A 16833-nucleotide genomic window follows, 5' to 3' on the forward strand; every position below is an offset into this window, starting at 1 on the left:
AATAAGATATCTAGACGTTTATTCAGAATATGCGCAAAAGGCATAGCATTTCCAAACTAACAAACAAACAAACTTCATAACATATAGATATCTTTTTATCACAGCAAACCAGAACATATGTACAAAAATTAAAAACTACCAATACGCCGATTCAAAGGAAAGTAAGAAACAGAGAAAAAATCCACAAGTCTAACGAAAAACAATAGACATGACAAAGTAATTACTAAATATATGCTTATTCAAACCACAGATAGATCAAGCATGACAAGGAAGGAAATCGTCTTAGCTAGAGAATCATCCAAAACGGATCACTATGCAGGATATATCATCTTTACTCTTTCTTGCCAATGCTTCTGAGGTTAAACGTTTTGCTGCTGCTTGAGGATCTTTAACGGACTTCACCATATCAACTGTTTCTTGGTTGCTCATCACCTGCACGCATGGGAATTTCATCAAACAGATTTCTCCACCTATATAGTTTTACCCAACACAAAATCTACTCATCTTAGCGTATGCAAGCCTCTGAATTTAGAGGAGAGTGATAAGGTTTGTAGAGTTGAGTATTGTCCTACTTACATTTCCGGCAAGCTATATATTGTACAACACCTATTAACTCGTAAAATAAAAAACGCTATTTTTGAGTTGCATGAGCAGAAAAGGAACGCAGTTAATTCTGGAAAAGAAGTAATGAGTGGGAATTAGAGATGAGTGGGAATTAAAGAACTGATAGTTATAAAGGAGGATGCGTTAAATTAGAGTAGATTCTTGAAATTTATTTCATTATCTTTTGTCATAATGGTAAAATATGAACAACTGGTTTAATAAATGATCAACTTTCCTACACAATCATATCATTAATTTCCCAATTTATTCTCTTAACCATCCCATTCACTGAATTCAAATTCCACACGCTACTTCTATTCAAGAAAGAAGAGATACACTTACACTTATATAGAAATCATTAGTTAAGGACAAATAAAATAACCTCTATTATCCACCTTCGTTTCCTATATAAACTTTCATGTTCCTGTAGGAATAAGTCCGTGTTGACAGCAAATAACTGAATACCTCCAGAAGAATACTATGTTTGAGGGAGATCTTGCAAATCACTTTCCTAGATTAGATCCTATGTGAAGTTCTAAACATATATAAATAAGGTTCACTAACGGGTCAACTATCTATTATTAGTGAATCCCTAAACAATGACAAAAGGTTTTTGTTTCCATTCATTCCACTACCACAGCACCATATTCACTGTTTCCTTTTTTCATTAATCAGTGATAATAAAAAATTGTTCATGTAACAAGGTAATGTTTTGCTCAAACGGTCATATATAAATATATGAAAGAAAAGGACTCTGTAGCAACTTACTTTCCATAAGCCATCACTTGCCAAAATAACAAATTCAATTGTTGAGTCAATAGGTATGTGCCGTATGTCAGGTTCTGAACTTAGATGTGCTTTAAGACTTTGGTCTCCGAATGCGCGTGCAACAGCAAGTTGTCCATTAACTCGAGGTACATCTCCTGAAACAAACATAATAATCTCACAAGGATCAGTTACTTTAAAATAATATAATATGCTTAACAATTAATGCATTAGACGCAATTGGAATAGTGGATTGACAGTATTTATTAGGATCTTCAAATAAAGAAAACAAGTGACATTACTATAGCAAATGTTCCTACCAGGAAGATTAGTCACAAAACCACCCTGCTTTTCAATCCTTTTTCTTTCCGTATGTGGTTCATGGTCCACTGTAAGTTGATTAGCTGAGCCTCTCTCACATAAGACAGCCCTGGAATCGCCAACATTTGCCACCCATAGATCTTTGCCATCAATGACGATTGCTGTAACCGCTGTTGAGCCGCCAGGCCCTAATTGCAAAGAGTTCTCGAGAATAAATCTATCAGTAGAACGATAGGCATTTTTTATCGCCATTTCAGGGTTATTCCAGAAATTTGGCTGTACAAGAAAATCAAAACAATTATCTTAATACAGTATTTAACAAGGAGAATATGAGGCAAAAATGTGAAAATTCTGAGATCAGATGAACTGAAAATAAATTGTAAAAATCTCTAAACTATAGTCTGACATTTTATCCCTGCATAGGAAGGGATAGCTGTTCATGAGATAGATCACAGAAACATCCAGTTCATTAGTTCTAGGTATGTCGTACTTGAAATCTCTCGGCAAGCAACAGAGTATAGAGTTTTAAACTTTGTTCCAAAAAAAAACCTACTTCTTAATAGCATAAAATACGTTGCCTTCGTAAGTTGCTATACAAAATCACATGCAGCAGTTAATTAGTTTCGGAGGCAACCTCGTTAGCAAAATAAAATGCAAATAAATTTCTTTATTATAATTTGTGTCCATCTGAATTACCTAACGTAATCACATGCAGAAAATTCTTTATTGTCAAGTAACCCACACCAACAAAACTAAACTTCTTTGCAACTTATCTCCGAATTCTGTAGTGAACAATTCATTTTATCTTATCAAATTGCAACAAATCTTTCATTAAACCACACTAACATCTTCAAAACATGAGTTTGGGACTAATTTATTGAAATTCTAACCAGTACTTTCGCATCACTGTTGTCTTTACTTCATGCCTTCTCGAACTCCAACTCTTGTTTTTAAATGGTGCCGCAGACTAAATCATCACAATATACAAAGGATATAGCTACAGCACTCATTACGTTGCTTTAAATATCATTACTCAGTGTGCACTTCCTGGTGCATTACAGACTAAACAAACGTCTCAGTCCCATACCATTATGGAGTTTCAAATTATTTTTTTTGCTGGCATTCTGTCTGCAGTCCAAGTTTTTTCCCTTATCCACTGCCTGATAATTTGGCATATCGATAGATGAAGTGTATCTGCTCAAAAACTCTCCCTCACTTATTTCTTCATTGTTACTTCCTATCTAAACCTTTGACAACATACCATATACTCCAAAAAAAACTAACTGGTTCTTTTTTAAACTTGAAGGTATAAGAATCGATTCTGATAACTATTAGGGTGAAAATAAGTCAGACAAGTCAGGGTGGTGGTAAGCACTAAAAAATTCAAATAGTGCTATAATTAAAGAAGAACGAGGACATAAATTTATTGACAGAGTGTGGGACTGTAGTTAAATCTTTTTCATATTTACCAGTAACAAATTCAATACATTCTTTCAAAGTTGCACACAATTAATGAGCAATTACTTCTGGGCAAAATTCATGATTAAAGAAATTTTATTAAACATTACCTCTTTGAGTATGTTATCGAAAAGATTATCCTTTAAATAGGTAGGAACTCGATCCCCAAGGTGACCATCAAATATAGCAAATAAGCCTAGCATGTGATTCTTCTTATATCTGTATTCAGCAACATGATAGTCTTCCATGTCATGACCTGCTTGCCCTTCAACTAAATGGAACCCATGAGCCACTTTGTTACCCGACGACTTGCTTTTCCCTTTTCCAGTATCCGGTGTGGAAGAATCAAGACAAGCAGCTCTCTGCAATATAGTCAAACAAGAAATTATAATATAGAATCATCATCATGGCTGCAATTTTTTCCTAATTCTCTTCAAATGCCGGAACCTGTTCATTCCATCATCGGGGAGATATAAAGATTTTAAATTTAATCATTTTGTTCCTAATTGCTTTCTAAAGCCTTTAAACTAACCAAGCCAAGCATACATCAACAAGTACACGGAAAAACAACACCAAGCTTTCATTTAGATGCAAGACATATGGAGGACTAATTGGCATTGTATAGTGCACACTAAACAACAAAGAACCATAAATAATTCAAATTTAAACATAATAACATTCTACAGCAAACAAATTTATCAATTTAAAAAAAAGTTTAAACTATAGTCTATATTTTTACCAAGCCAAGTCAAATGGTGTTTTCACATAGTCAAAAAGTATATGTTTGTCCTCTCAATACCAAATCAAGATTATTAACCTGATCACAGATATTAACAACAAAACACCAAATTATAACCTACAAGATAACAATTATCGTAGTAAAAACATACAAAGAATCAGTCTTTACATGAACAAACAAAACACACACGCGCTGACACACACATAAATTAAACACAACTGCTTCTGTAATAACCTATGTAATAACAAAACAAGAAGTACATAGAACATCAAACCTTGATCTTTGTAAGAAATCCAGAATTTTTCTCCATATCTATCTAAATCTTCTTCTACTCTACACCATAAACATAAAAAGAAAAAAAGACTATAACCCTTGTAGTTGTTTGACTCTTTTGTACTATAAAAACTAAAAATTTCTCACCAGAAAAACAAAAAATGAATAAAAATGATGACCCTCTTTCTCTTTCACTTCATAAAACCAAAAATCTTTGAATATAGACTCAATAAAAAAACTCTGAAAAATCTTGTATGTGACATGTATGGATGTAAGTATGGTTTATTATATAGAGAGTATGAATTCAACAAGTCTTCTTACATGAAGAGATGGGCCCGTTTACTTTCTGGCGGTTTAAGGATGACTTTTCTTCTTGTTTTAGTTATTTCTTTATTTATTTTTTATATTTTTTTAAACTCTTGAATTTAAGTAATTATTATATATTAGGACTAATTATTTATATATTGTGTTCGTGTAATATATTAAGTAATATTATATTAGGACCAATTATTTGTTTTTATTTTTACCAACCAAATATTAGTTCTATACGAACTGTTTAGTTTAGTAATAATATTATGCAGATCATTTGCTTCCATGTTTGACAAATTTAGTGATTCTTTTGGCGAACAATGTTATATATTCTGAAAAAGATTTTAAAAAAATTTACAATATCATTTTATTTATTTATAGAATTTATATTAGTGAACAAGTCATTTTAGAGTAGTCAATAACACGTTGACAATTAAGTATTTGGAAACTACATCGGATATACACTCATACACATTCCTCTTTTTTCATAAATATTGACCTATACATTCATTTTTAGTGATTGAGATACCAAATAAATCTAATATCTTCGTATTGGTAAACACTTTTTATCCTTTTATTTAGATTATCTGTCATCTTTCAATTTTTTACCAAGTCCATCGTTCTTAGCTTTACTTCTGAATTTTCTTATTTGTTTTACTATTTAAAAAAAAGATTTTGAATGTTTCACAAGAATAATAAAAATAATAATGGTAAAAAAGTCGCTATTTTTTTATCGTTGAAAACGCGCAGCCGCTATTTTTCGGGTGCGTACCGGATAAATCCCACGGGACTCATGAGACATAATTATAAATTATTTAGTGGAATTCGTCAAGAGGATAGGTATCCCTATTTAATCTATTAACAAATAAAATTAGAAAAAACAAATAAAATATAAATAACAAATAAAACTGGAAATATAAATAAAATATCCAATGTACGCTATTGACTCCTTCACCTTGCATAGTGCATTAATTAATTGATTTAAAATTGACACTAAATTGCTCATCTAATCCGAAACAGAGTCTTGATCAATTTCATTAATAGAAAATTATATCTTAAATTGTCGCTGTCTTTGAATGACTCAACTTAATAATTTATGCAGGTGGAATTTAATACTTACAGTTTTACAAATAAAGTAATGAGTGTGCCCTACTATACTAAAATTTATGATAAAAGCTTTTGTTTTTTTCTAAATTGATATAATTTTAAAAATATCTTCGAAGAAGAAAATTGATTTGAACTCTACTGGTTTCCCAGCATAAACATAGCAAATTACACATCTGGAATACTCCTCCATAATCATAAAATTCTAATTTCAAAACTAATTACCAATTGTTAATAATAAAAAATGCTGTCGAGAGTGAAGTTGCAATAATCCTTTTTATTTCGAGATTACAGCCTTGCTAAGAATTATTAAACAAAGTGCAGGAATTTTATATACTTTTCACAAAATTACATAAAAGATAAAACTATAAAATGACATACTGACCGACTGTATACATGCCTTGAGAAGAAGTTGTTTCAAAATGGAAGACGCGTATTTATCCTTTTAATAACTCTGATAGACAGTATTCGTACTCAACAAGGAGCTTGCACACAGTAGCTATATGTGGCAAGGAAACACAATGGAATTACCTTACAGGACAAGTAAAAGACAGATATATAACACGCAAAGCCTCGTAAATGGACCAAACATCAACGGAATTTACAGAAGACGACAACTTGAATATCTTCACCAGCATGTCTTGGTCCCCTAATGCCGGAAACTGAAGAAATATGCATTAACGGAGCCTGATATACGGGGTTGAATCCGTTTCATTTACTGCAAGCTCCAGGGGAGCGACCTATAAGCCTGCACTGCTCCGGAAGTAAAGACGACACGACTTGTCCAGTCACTGGAAAAAGTTCACCGTCAATTCCACACCCATTCTGTGTGGTCTTCCCTGGCTTAATCTTCACCGACTTTACCTGGATTGCAAAGGTGTAAAATTGAATTATACAACTATTATTACAAGCATTTATTGATTTTTGGTATAATGTCTAAAATGTGTATGGGAAATATGCACATTTTAGAGCAGAGATACAATAGTTTTAGATTTTTAGTTGCCGAATTCAAATTCTGCCAAATAAATAATCATATCAAGGAAAAAAAAGAGAGAGATATATACTTGAGGCATGCCACAGCCAATCAAACAGACAACACACTCATATCTTAACACCATGACTAAACAAAGGCTGAAAATCAGTGCAGCAAAATAAACTACTAATCGAAGAAAATATTTTCAAATCTCCAACTAAATAGAACTCAGACTCAAACTGAGTTGTCAAATGATATATTTATATAAGAACCCTTTTCTTCCAAGTAGATGATAATTAACGTGGACACTCGTGTATATCACTTACTCGCATTAATCTTCATTACGGTAAAGACACTCGTGTTGTGCACATATAATAGTACAAGATTCTTATAGCCCCAATATGGGCTAGAAATCTCTGAAGAAAAGCACGATATATAGATTGCTGTCATACCTTCACATATTCAACGTAAGGTAGAGAAAGATGTCGTCCAAATTGCAGAAGCACGAAAAATCTTAGAAGCTTAAAACGTCCATTTCCATGAACCAACAATAAATCCAAGGTGTTATCGTCATGCTCAGCTTTAGGAGCCACGACCTGAGAACTCAAACCCTGAACAGTTTTACATGAATGGTTGCAAACTAGGACGCCAAGAAATTGACCTTTTTTAGTAACCCACTTATCTACAAATCTAGGCACTTCAAATTCATCATTAACTGCTGGGCCAGGCAATTCTATAGGATTTTCCATATCCCAGTGAGACTCGACGTCCCACTTCGGTTCAGCATCCCAAACTGGCCCTGGATCAGACATTGTTGATGAAATATCCTCTCTGTCATTTGCTGCCGCAGTTCCCCAAGATGACCTAGTGGCATCATGCGTGGCAGTTGACCCATTCCATCCTTTATCTGTCCTCGACCTGGACCTAGTTCTTGGCCAGTTTGGGGTTGATGAAAGTGGTAGCTGAGGATGGATAACTTCAGGTTCCGCTGTTACATTGCTCCTCCCAGATGACAAGCGTTTTGACTTTTGATCTATTCCACGCACATAATCTGATGGCTCAGTGCTACTGCAGGTGGTATCCAAGTCAGCACCAGAAATTCGACTTGGGGTCATTATTGAGTCAATACTTGATAAGCTAGAGGCCCTGGGAATGCCATCTTTGCTAGATCTTCTCATTATATCTGTGTAAAGGTCTGACATATCAACTATTTCCCGATTAGCTGATGCTTCCGCATTTCGATCAATTCTCTCTTTTGATGCCGGGAGATATTCCACTTCAAAGCCATACTTCGGTAAGCATAAAAATTTAAGGACGCCAGCCACAAAATACCGTAAAGGGCCAAAGCGTTTTTGATATTTCTCCGAAAGTTCCAAAACTGCAACATAGAAGAAGTCATATGCACATTAATAAAGGATTCAATAGAGATCGGGGGTAATTAACATACAATTATAAAAAGCAAATTAACATAACTATGGCAACAATTATGCTTAAGCAATTAGCATTAGTTTTGCAGAAAATTTAAAACAAAATACGAATATCACCTCAAACCAACGAATCGATAAATTTAAATTATTATTTGAAACACCTCAAGTTCTTAACTTCTGGTATACTCAAAATTTAAGAAAACATTAATGCTATGCATAAATGGATGGATGACAACCATTCCAAATCATGCATGGGTACATGGATCAGATATGTAAATGAAGAGAAGATCAAGATCCAAATTTAGATAAATCCTTCTACAAATTCAATAGTAAACAGTAAAGTAAAGTATCATGTTCTGTGAGGTAATTAAATGGACAACGTTACATTTTTTTAAGGTTTTTATTCTAAACTGTTCTTACATATTGATCTTCATGATACTTTCGGGACTTGCACATTGGTGGTAGATAACATAGATAAAAACTAGATTAAATAGCACAGAAACTGGCGGAGAAGATCAGCTACATATTATATCCCAGTATAACAACAATCTTAACCATGGAATGTCAAATTATGGTGCGCCAGCATGACACACATTGTTCCATTTTGGACAATGGATTAAGACTTGTACTAATCTAAATATCAGATTTAACAAGGGCTGTCAGAGGAGATCTATCCTTTTTCCAGTGTAGATATCTCCTCTTTATGAAGAGCATATAATTTAACTTATTTTTCACCCTTACTGGCAATATTTATTAGCATTCATAATAAGTCATTGTTTACTTTCTATCCTGTACAGGTGGGCCTAAGCATTGATACATAAAGTTATTTGCAAAAAAATTAATGAACTCTATCACCCTAAAAGGGGTAAAACTTAACGATATGCTATTTTAGCTACATTACAAAATCATTTTGAAATTGATCACTTATCTTGGTCTGCACAAATTTACTTGTAATATCTCTTTATATTGCACAAATGTTTAACAGCCTAAGAATTTTGATAGTTAATTTGGACCCATACAACAAACCAACAGATGCGCACAATAAATAAAAACCAAAGATTGTCAAAGCTCAAGTATGTAACTCATATTATTCGAACATATACTACAGGAATAAATAATCTTGCAACATCATGATCTCTAACATAAAGTATCTTACCATCACTGACAAATCCAAAGTATGAGACAGTCATCCCAAAATGGATGGCTCCGGTATGAATCCATTGAACAGCAAAAACATCTGTTGCAGTTAGACCACCCTAAAACCAACAAAAAAGCAACGAAACTTTTACTAAAGCGAAGTTTGTGCAAGCACTTAGTTATTGTATAATTTGGTAGCAGTTTAGACATTCATTAAAATACACACCGATGTTCAAAGGATAAATTTTTCTACAATAAATGACATTTTACACTAGGATAAATTTAGAGAAATTTCAGAGCAACTTTGAACTTCTGGTGTAGACACACGTGAGTCGTAAGAACCAAGAAGTATCCCCAAAGGGATAAGGGAAGGTGGCTGCACTTCATATCCATCTGTTACTATTCTCTTATGCACCACTTGATGTGGAGCAAGAAAAATGAAAAGAAATTGCAGGATTTATATAAGTTTATTAGGTGTAAAGATGACTGTAATTATTAATGTAATTTAGTTGGATCACATAAGTAGATTATTAGGCATATAAAGAATAATATTAAGCCTGTTAATCTGACAAAACACTTCCGAGAGTGTAAACACGGGACACGGCATAGAATTCATACATCCCTGGTTGGAGTTCGGAAACTTCAATGCAGTATTTTAGTAGGTTTTAGCTATATATATCTTTTGAACGGAGCGGTGATTCGGATTCCCGACACCAATTAAAAGAGAAATATCTTGATTTTGAAGAGGAAAGAAGAACAGAGAGCGGGAAGAAAAATGGGTGAAAGTCTGAGTGCCTAGGGTTTACAAACCCAAAGTTAAAAGATGTTTATTCTTTTTTAACGCAGTGATGTGTTTGTGTACGGCGAAAAATTATTGGTATAAGTACAGCTGTTTCCCGCACCTTGGACTTAATACAGTTGGAGACATATATAACAATATATATAATATTCAACTGGGAACTTGAATGTAGTCTTTTATACAATAAAAGTGTGCACGGATATTTTACTAATAAAAATAATAAATTTCATAATTTGTTTCTATTCAATTATAATAGTTAATAACATCTTACTATGATTTAAAATTTATTTAAAGGCATAATTAAAACATATAGATATACACTAATATAATATGCCGTGACCCTGTGTCTAAAATTTGAACAGTGTCCCCCCATAGCCTCAATTTTTATCTGCTAATTTCGTTTTGCACAACTATTGTATCCCAGTAATACTCTGAGAAAATTTGGACAACGTCCCCATGTCCTCAACTTTCATCCGCTAATATCTTATTAGAAAAAATAAAATTTAGAGTATTAAATATTGCACAACTATTGTATCCATGTAATACTCCGAGCAATATATATCACTCTATTGACTAGGACACAAAAGCATCAAAGAAAGTACCTCAAAAGGAGGATAAGATTAAAGAGGGCCAGATTCTCAACTCCACGAGAAGAAAACAAGGGTCAAGGCCACAAATCTTTCGTGGTAAAAAACATTTAAAACATATAACTGATTACGATGTAGATTACTAAAGCACGTGGTACTTTGAAAAATATTATGAATTACAATTGCGTGATTGTGACTGAACAAGCCTATTAATATTGAAAGTAGCTCGTATACCAGAGGGCATAAATAAAATAATTATGAGGAACTTGTTAATATAATATAGCAATTAAAAATAAAGTACTTGGATCATTTATAAATTTCTTTTTACAAGATAATCAATTATAATTAGAAACCAAAGTCTCCTAGGTTAGAAATTTTAAGATAAGCAATGAGATCCAACTACAACCACCACATTAGCAAACTAGTTGATTTATACCTTTACTATAGCAATTGCAGCAGAAACTGGATCCCTAACTCCGAGAACAGTCCAAACCAAAGAATTATCAGAACCAGCGGGGATTATTCCAATTGGAATTGAAATTGCTTCTCTTTGGTCATCTCTGCTAAGAAGGCCATTCAAAACCTGCAAATTTGACTTCCCTCGTTATCTTCAGCAGTAGGATCAACTTACGAGAAGAAATAACTTATGCTAAATAGCAAAAACTGATTGTTTTTTTGACTATAAAAAAATATATCCGAACTGAGCTGCAAATTATGCAACTAACAGCATTGGCATGTGACAAACTACATGTAGATGCTTTGATAAATGTAATTGAAGAATAACCAGCCAACAACAGAAAGAAGATATCAGATTAACTATGAATAAAACATGACAAAAATAATACAGATCTCACAAACATTAACCAATGGTCCTATAACAAATAGAACTGCAAAGAACTGGAAATGTTAGATTTATGTAGCCAACATTACTATCATAACATGGAATGCTTCCAATTATCAGCCTTGTTCAGAGCCTTTCTTGATAATACAGAAGTGAGATTCAGTATAAAGACGGGGAGTTTGTGTGTGTGTGACTTAGTGGTTACTATGTAGTCTCGCCCTAGCTAAGCATCTTTACCATGTCTTCATTCGTACTCTACAAGCAATGAACACTGCATCTACTGCATGTCTGAATCAACAACAAACACTGATCATGCTTTCTACTTATAATCAAAATAACCTCTAGAAGGGTTACAGGGATGTCGCATCCCACTCTTCAAATCCTCTAGATTCAAAATATCAAATCCTTCTTGTTTTGCAAATTTATTATCGCTTTTTTAGGTGAACAGACATATTTTGGCCAAAAATCTGCTTTTAATTCCTACATTGAAAACTTAAAATGTGCACCGTAACAGTAAAATAAACCAACAAGTGACAGTACTGTTAACAAGAGGATTCTAAAATATTTTGTAATATGTGAAAGAATAACCTCAAGTATAAGATTTGCAGCAAGATCACGATGTGTGAATGACTAACCTCGTTAACAATTCCATCGCCTCCAACACATATAATTCCTGGTGCAAAAGTACAATTCACAATAAATAGAGAATATTATGTGATAAAGATTATGACACATAATTTGACACTACATAATTAAGGACAAACGTAAAAGGTTAAATACCGTCCGGACATGTATTGAAGTCTACACTGGATGCAAGATTTCTAGCATGTCCAGCAGCAGTTGTTTTGACTACCTCCAGCTTAAATCCTGCTAGCTGTAATAGAGTCCCGTATCATAATAAAAATCAAAAAAACAAAGTAAAGACAGAACTATGGACTGATTTCTACCATAGACTGTTGTCCACAAGCTACAACATAGTTTTTGAAAGTGCGCTTATGCGCGGAGCGAGCTGAAGCACACTGCACAGGTGCAGTGCTGCTTTGCTTAAGCATGCTACATAGCACATAAGTGCGCTACATTATAGTTGGCAGATTTTGAATTAAGAAGTGGTCTGGCCAGTCAATTAAAAGCATATCTAGAAGTCTAAAGGGCTAGAAATATATAACTTGGTAGCCCAGTCAAACCCAGGAGCATGAGAAAGAAGATAAAGATACCAGAACAGAAATATAATTATCACTAATTTGATTTAGCTGATTAATAAAATATAATTAAATATAAACTAACATTATATATATTTATTTATATATTTTTGCTTTATGTTTAAACTGCTAAAAGACTAAAAAGTTTTTTGGCTGATAGTTCATTCTTTTATTTTATCATGCCACACATGAGGCCATCGTCACTCGTCAGCAATAAGTAAGTCTAATTAGTTTTTTGTGAAATTCTACAAAAGTTATTTGTTAACATGTAAAAAGAATCTTTAGTTTAAACTGAAAAACAAACCAACAAGTTGTTGCGTATTTTAGCTAATAACTCGAACATACATATTTCAGTCACAACATGGGGCCATTTGAATGGGGGGGATACGATGTTTAAGAAGAAAAATGATGGCCCCTCTTAAGTTAAGTACACAACGAACTAATCACAGTCTAAAAAGCAGCAGCACCATAATCTCTATTAGTAAAACCTAAAAAGAGAATATTAGGCACATACCTTAAATATTGGTTCTACCAATCCATGGAAGACTTTACTTGAACGACCATGTCCAGATCGGGGATTTAAAATCACAAGCATTGTAGGTGGATGTTTACACTTGATATATGGTTCAAGAGGAAAGTCGCTAAATAGAAAATCAGACCCCAGCTTCTTTGAAGAAACCAAAGGATGACGTGAACAGTTAACAAAACATTGCTGATCTGCAAAGCCAGTAACCCATTGAACTGCTTCATCTATCGTGGAAGCCAAGAAGCGAAAATCCTTCCGATTCCTCCCAGATTTCTTAAAGCAAGAAAGGCCACGAGAGGCCTTTTTAAAGGGGTACGCATGTACCGTAAACTGTCTCATGCCAAATGTGTAAGATACCTGCCAAAATAATTAACAAAATACTGAGGTCACTTTTACAAGTAAGAAAGGAAGAAAGCATCGCTAACTGAATAGAACTTACCGAAACCACGTCCCCAAGCGATAACAGTTGTGAACCCCAAACCAGTGCCTTGCTTGTAAGCTTTGCGTCAACACTCTCTTGGTTTGTTATATCAGTTGATGTATTAGCATCACTACTCTTGTTTGTCTTTCTCTTGTCTAGAACCAACTTCCCAGAGAAAACATCATATCCCAGCAGGTCAGATTTCTCATCTCCAATATCGATCCTATGCTCCTCCCCCTTTGATTTCTTAGGATCATCAATGCCGACACTGATTTCACTGCGCTTTGAATTCTTCACTTTGCTACGCTTTTCAGGAAAGACAGTTGGGGATGAATACTGCCCTGTTGCTACTTGAGAACAAAAGCTTAATCGACGAGCTGAATGCTGAGATGTCAGTCTCAAGGAATTATTCTTGGAAAGACTGCCAGTCGTCTGCATACTGATCTTAAAGCACAGACGCTAGATGACAATGGATCCGTTGCATGAGTCTTCGAGCAGATGATCAGCCAAAATTCGCAAGACCCAGCATAACATATAATCTGCTTGATTCATAAATACAGAATAGCATTAGTCTAGAAAACTAATACTCAGAGTATAGTTAATCAACATCTGTATATCATACGTATTCAATAAATAGACCAGAATTATGAGAGGCTGATTCTGATAAGGGTAAATATATCTTCTAATAATTTACAATTAACTAATAACAGTATTTAGATAAGTAACAGTAAATCTAAGAGAAAAGAAGCTTTGGAGGGTTCCCTCATTATTCAGGAAGGCCCCTCTTCTCTCACATTATTTCAACAATACCTCCTCGGCAAGTATTGATATAAGTTCTTTTTATTTTTTTCGTTATCCTATATAGACCTTGTGTAAGCCTGACGAAATTTTTTATTGTTGTCTTCTATTGTGGTTTTAAGTCTATCAGTATTCTTTTCCCTATACATTTATACATCGGCATTTAGCAAGTGTTATGTAGCACATAATCATGCTGACCATCTGTAAGAGGATATCTACCTTTTCTTTACGAGGAACTGATTATTACTATATACTTTGTTATATATTCAACTCAGAAATTTAAATCCTATTTTGTATTATTTATCATCGTATATAGTTAAGTTATTGTGATATCTACATGGAAGATCTACATTTACTTCTAGATATCGCATATTACTGTTTTCGGTATTGAAAACTAGACGTAAATGCTTTTCGTATATTATATTCCACCTACATTTAATTTAAAACAAAGTAGTAAGTTTCAAACAGGTAAATACGCCCCCCCACCTCCCGCCCCCGCTCCTCTCACGTAGCAGTCTAGCCTACAATTTCAGCTTCACATTCATCCTCGTCAAACACAAAAACTATTGACATCATTATATCGATCATCAGCCACAACATCAGTAGCACTTAATGATCTCTATGTTAAACAAACCAAACTATACAAACACTTACAACCTCAGTAGCACTTAATGATCTCTATGTTAAACAAACCCAACAATCCGGACACTCAACAACCTCAGTAGCACTTATTTATCTCTATGTTAAACAAAGCGAATGATATGAACATTTAACAACCTCAGTAGCACTATCTCTGTGTTAAACAATACGAACACTCAACACAACAGAACTCGCACCTTTACTAAAAAACTCCGTTACAAAACTAATCCACATTTTTCAATCCTAGTTAGTAATTTTTTTTAATGTCTTATATTTGCGATAATCTCATTTCATCACCTAACAATTTTCATTTCAAATCGTAATCGAAAAAACAGTAACACCGCAATTCCAATTCAACTAGGAACACGTCTTCGAAACTTCAACAACGCTTCTAATCAACTCCACAAACAAATTATAGAGATCTAAAGTCTAAAAACACATACAGAAATTAACATAATTACACTAAATAAACAGGAAATTAAGAACTCGGTCATCGAAAATAAGCGATTAATCACCTCGAATTACTTATCTACACACATAGTTGAACACGAGCCGCAATTTTTGACCAAATTAAGCGTGGAAAATTGAAATTGAGAAAAATTAAAATTGAAGATTGATAGATAGAGTGTGAGGAGCGGGTGACCCGATTATAGGATCCGTTGCCTAAGGCTTCAAGCAGATGATCCGGCATGAGCGGGTGACGAAATTTTTTATTGTTGTCTTCTATTCTGGTTTTATGTTTATCAGTATTCTTTTTCCTATACATTTATACTTCGGCATATAGCACGTGTTATGTAGCACATAATCCTATTTTTTATTTTTTATCATCGTAAATAGGTTAAGTTATTGTGATATCCCCCAGGAAGAGCTACATTTACTTCTAGATATCGCATATTACTGTTTTCGGTATTGAAACTAGACGTAACTGCTTTTCATATTTTATATTCGCCCTACATTTAATTTACAAAAAAAGTAGGAAGTTTCAAACAGGTAAATACGACCCCCTTCCCCGCCCCCATCCCTCCCACCCCCACTCCTTCTCTCACGTAGCAGTCTAGCATACACTTACAGCTTCACATTTAATCCTCATCAAACGCAAAAACAGTGACATCACTATATAAATCATCAACCACAACCTCAGTAGCACTTAATGATCTCTATATCAAACAAACCGAACATGAAAACTCAACACAACAAAACAGATAAACTCGCACCTTTACGTAAAAACTCCCTCAAAAACCTAAACAAGCCACATTTCTCAATCCTCAATCATCACCTATCAATTTTCGTTTCTATTAACAATTCTCATTTCTAATCGAAATCGATAAAAACAGCAACAACACAAATTCAATTCAACTAGCACCGCGTCTTCGAAACTTCACCAACACTTCTAACAACTCCACAAACAAAATATAGAGATCTAAATTCTAAACACACACACATACAAAAATTAACATAATTAAACTAAATAAACAGAAATTAAAAACTCGATCTTCGAAAATAAGCGACTAATACCTCGAATTACTTAAACAAACACACAGTTGAACACGCGCCGCAATTTTTGACCAAAAATAGCGTGAAAAATTGAATTGAGAAAAATTAAAATCGAAAATCGAGAGGATAGAGTGTGAGGACCGGGTGACCCGATTAGAACCCGAAAGAGGATCCGAATCCGATTAGAAATTCGCCATTGATGAAGAGTTAGTGAGAGAGAGTTTTAGAGTGAGAAAGTGAGTTGAAGATGAAATAAATGAAAATAGAAACTTTAATTTATAATTTTTGTAATAAAGAAATAAAAATGGAATGAAAATAGGATATGCTTGTAGTAATTTAGAGAGATTGAGGGTATAAATGGAAGATGAAATGTTGTGTGTATATCCACTGGCGGCAGCTTATCTGGCACAATATCAGGAG

The 16833-nt window shown here is 33.9% G+C and overlaps 2 protein-coding genes across 2 annotated transcripts; both read right to left on the reverse strand.

Annotated features, from left to right (window-relative positions):
- Window positions 1-73: 73 nt before the first annotated feature.
- LOC141721453 (putative protein phosphatase 2C 44) lies at window positions 74-4421 on the reverse strand. Its single transcript, XM_074524383.1, has 5 exons — window positions 4161-4421; window positions 3258-3509; window positions 1689-1965; window positions 1372-1526; window positions 74-432 (listed from the first exon to the last, which is right to left on the reverse strand). Exons 1-5 carry the CDS (start codon window positions 4194-4196, stop codon window positions 295-297), a joined length of 858 nt encoding a protein of 285 aa, XP_074380484.1. The 5' UTR covers window positions 4197-4421; the 3' UTR covers window positions 74-294.
- Window positions 4422-5878: 1457 nt separating this feature from the next.
- Window positions 5879-16682, reverse strand: LOC141721454 (sphingoid long-chain bases kinase 1-like). Its single transcript, XM_074524384.1, has 9 exons — window positions 16435-16682; window positions 13501-14021; window positions 13050-13418; window positions 12117-12210; window positions 11972-12009; window positions 10932-11078; window positions 9129-9228; window positions 6998-7923; window positions 5879-6436 (listed from the first exon to the last, which is right to left on the reverse strand). The coding sequence occupies exons 2-9, from the start codon at window positions 13918-13920 to the stop codon at window positions 6284-6286; spliced, it is 2247 nt and encodes a 748-aa protein (XP_074380485.1). The 5' UTR covers window positions 13921-14021; window positions 16435-16682; the 3' UTR covers window positions 5879-6283.
- Window positions 16683-16833: the final 151 nt, after the last annotated feature.

The sequence above is a fragment of the Apium graveolens genome, chromosome 4, assembly GCF_009905375.1.
Source record: "Apium graveolens cultivar Ventura chromosome 4, ASM990537v1, whole genome shotgun sequence".
NCBI lineage: Eukaryota > Viridiplantae > Streptophyta > Magnoliopsida > Apiales > Apiaceae > Apium > Apium graveolens.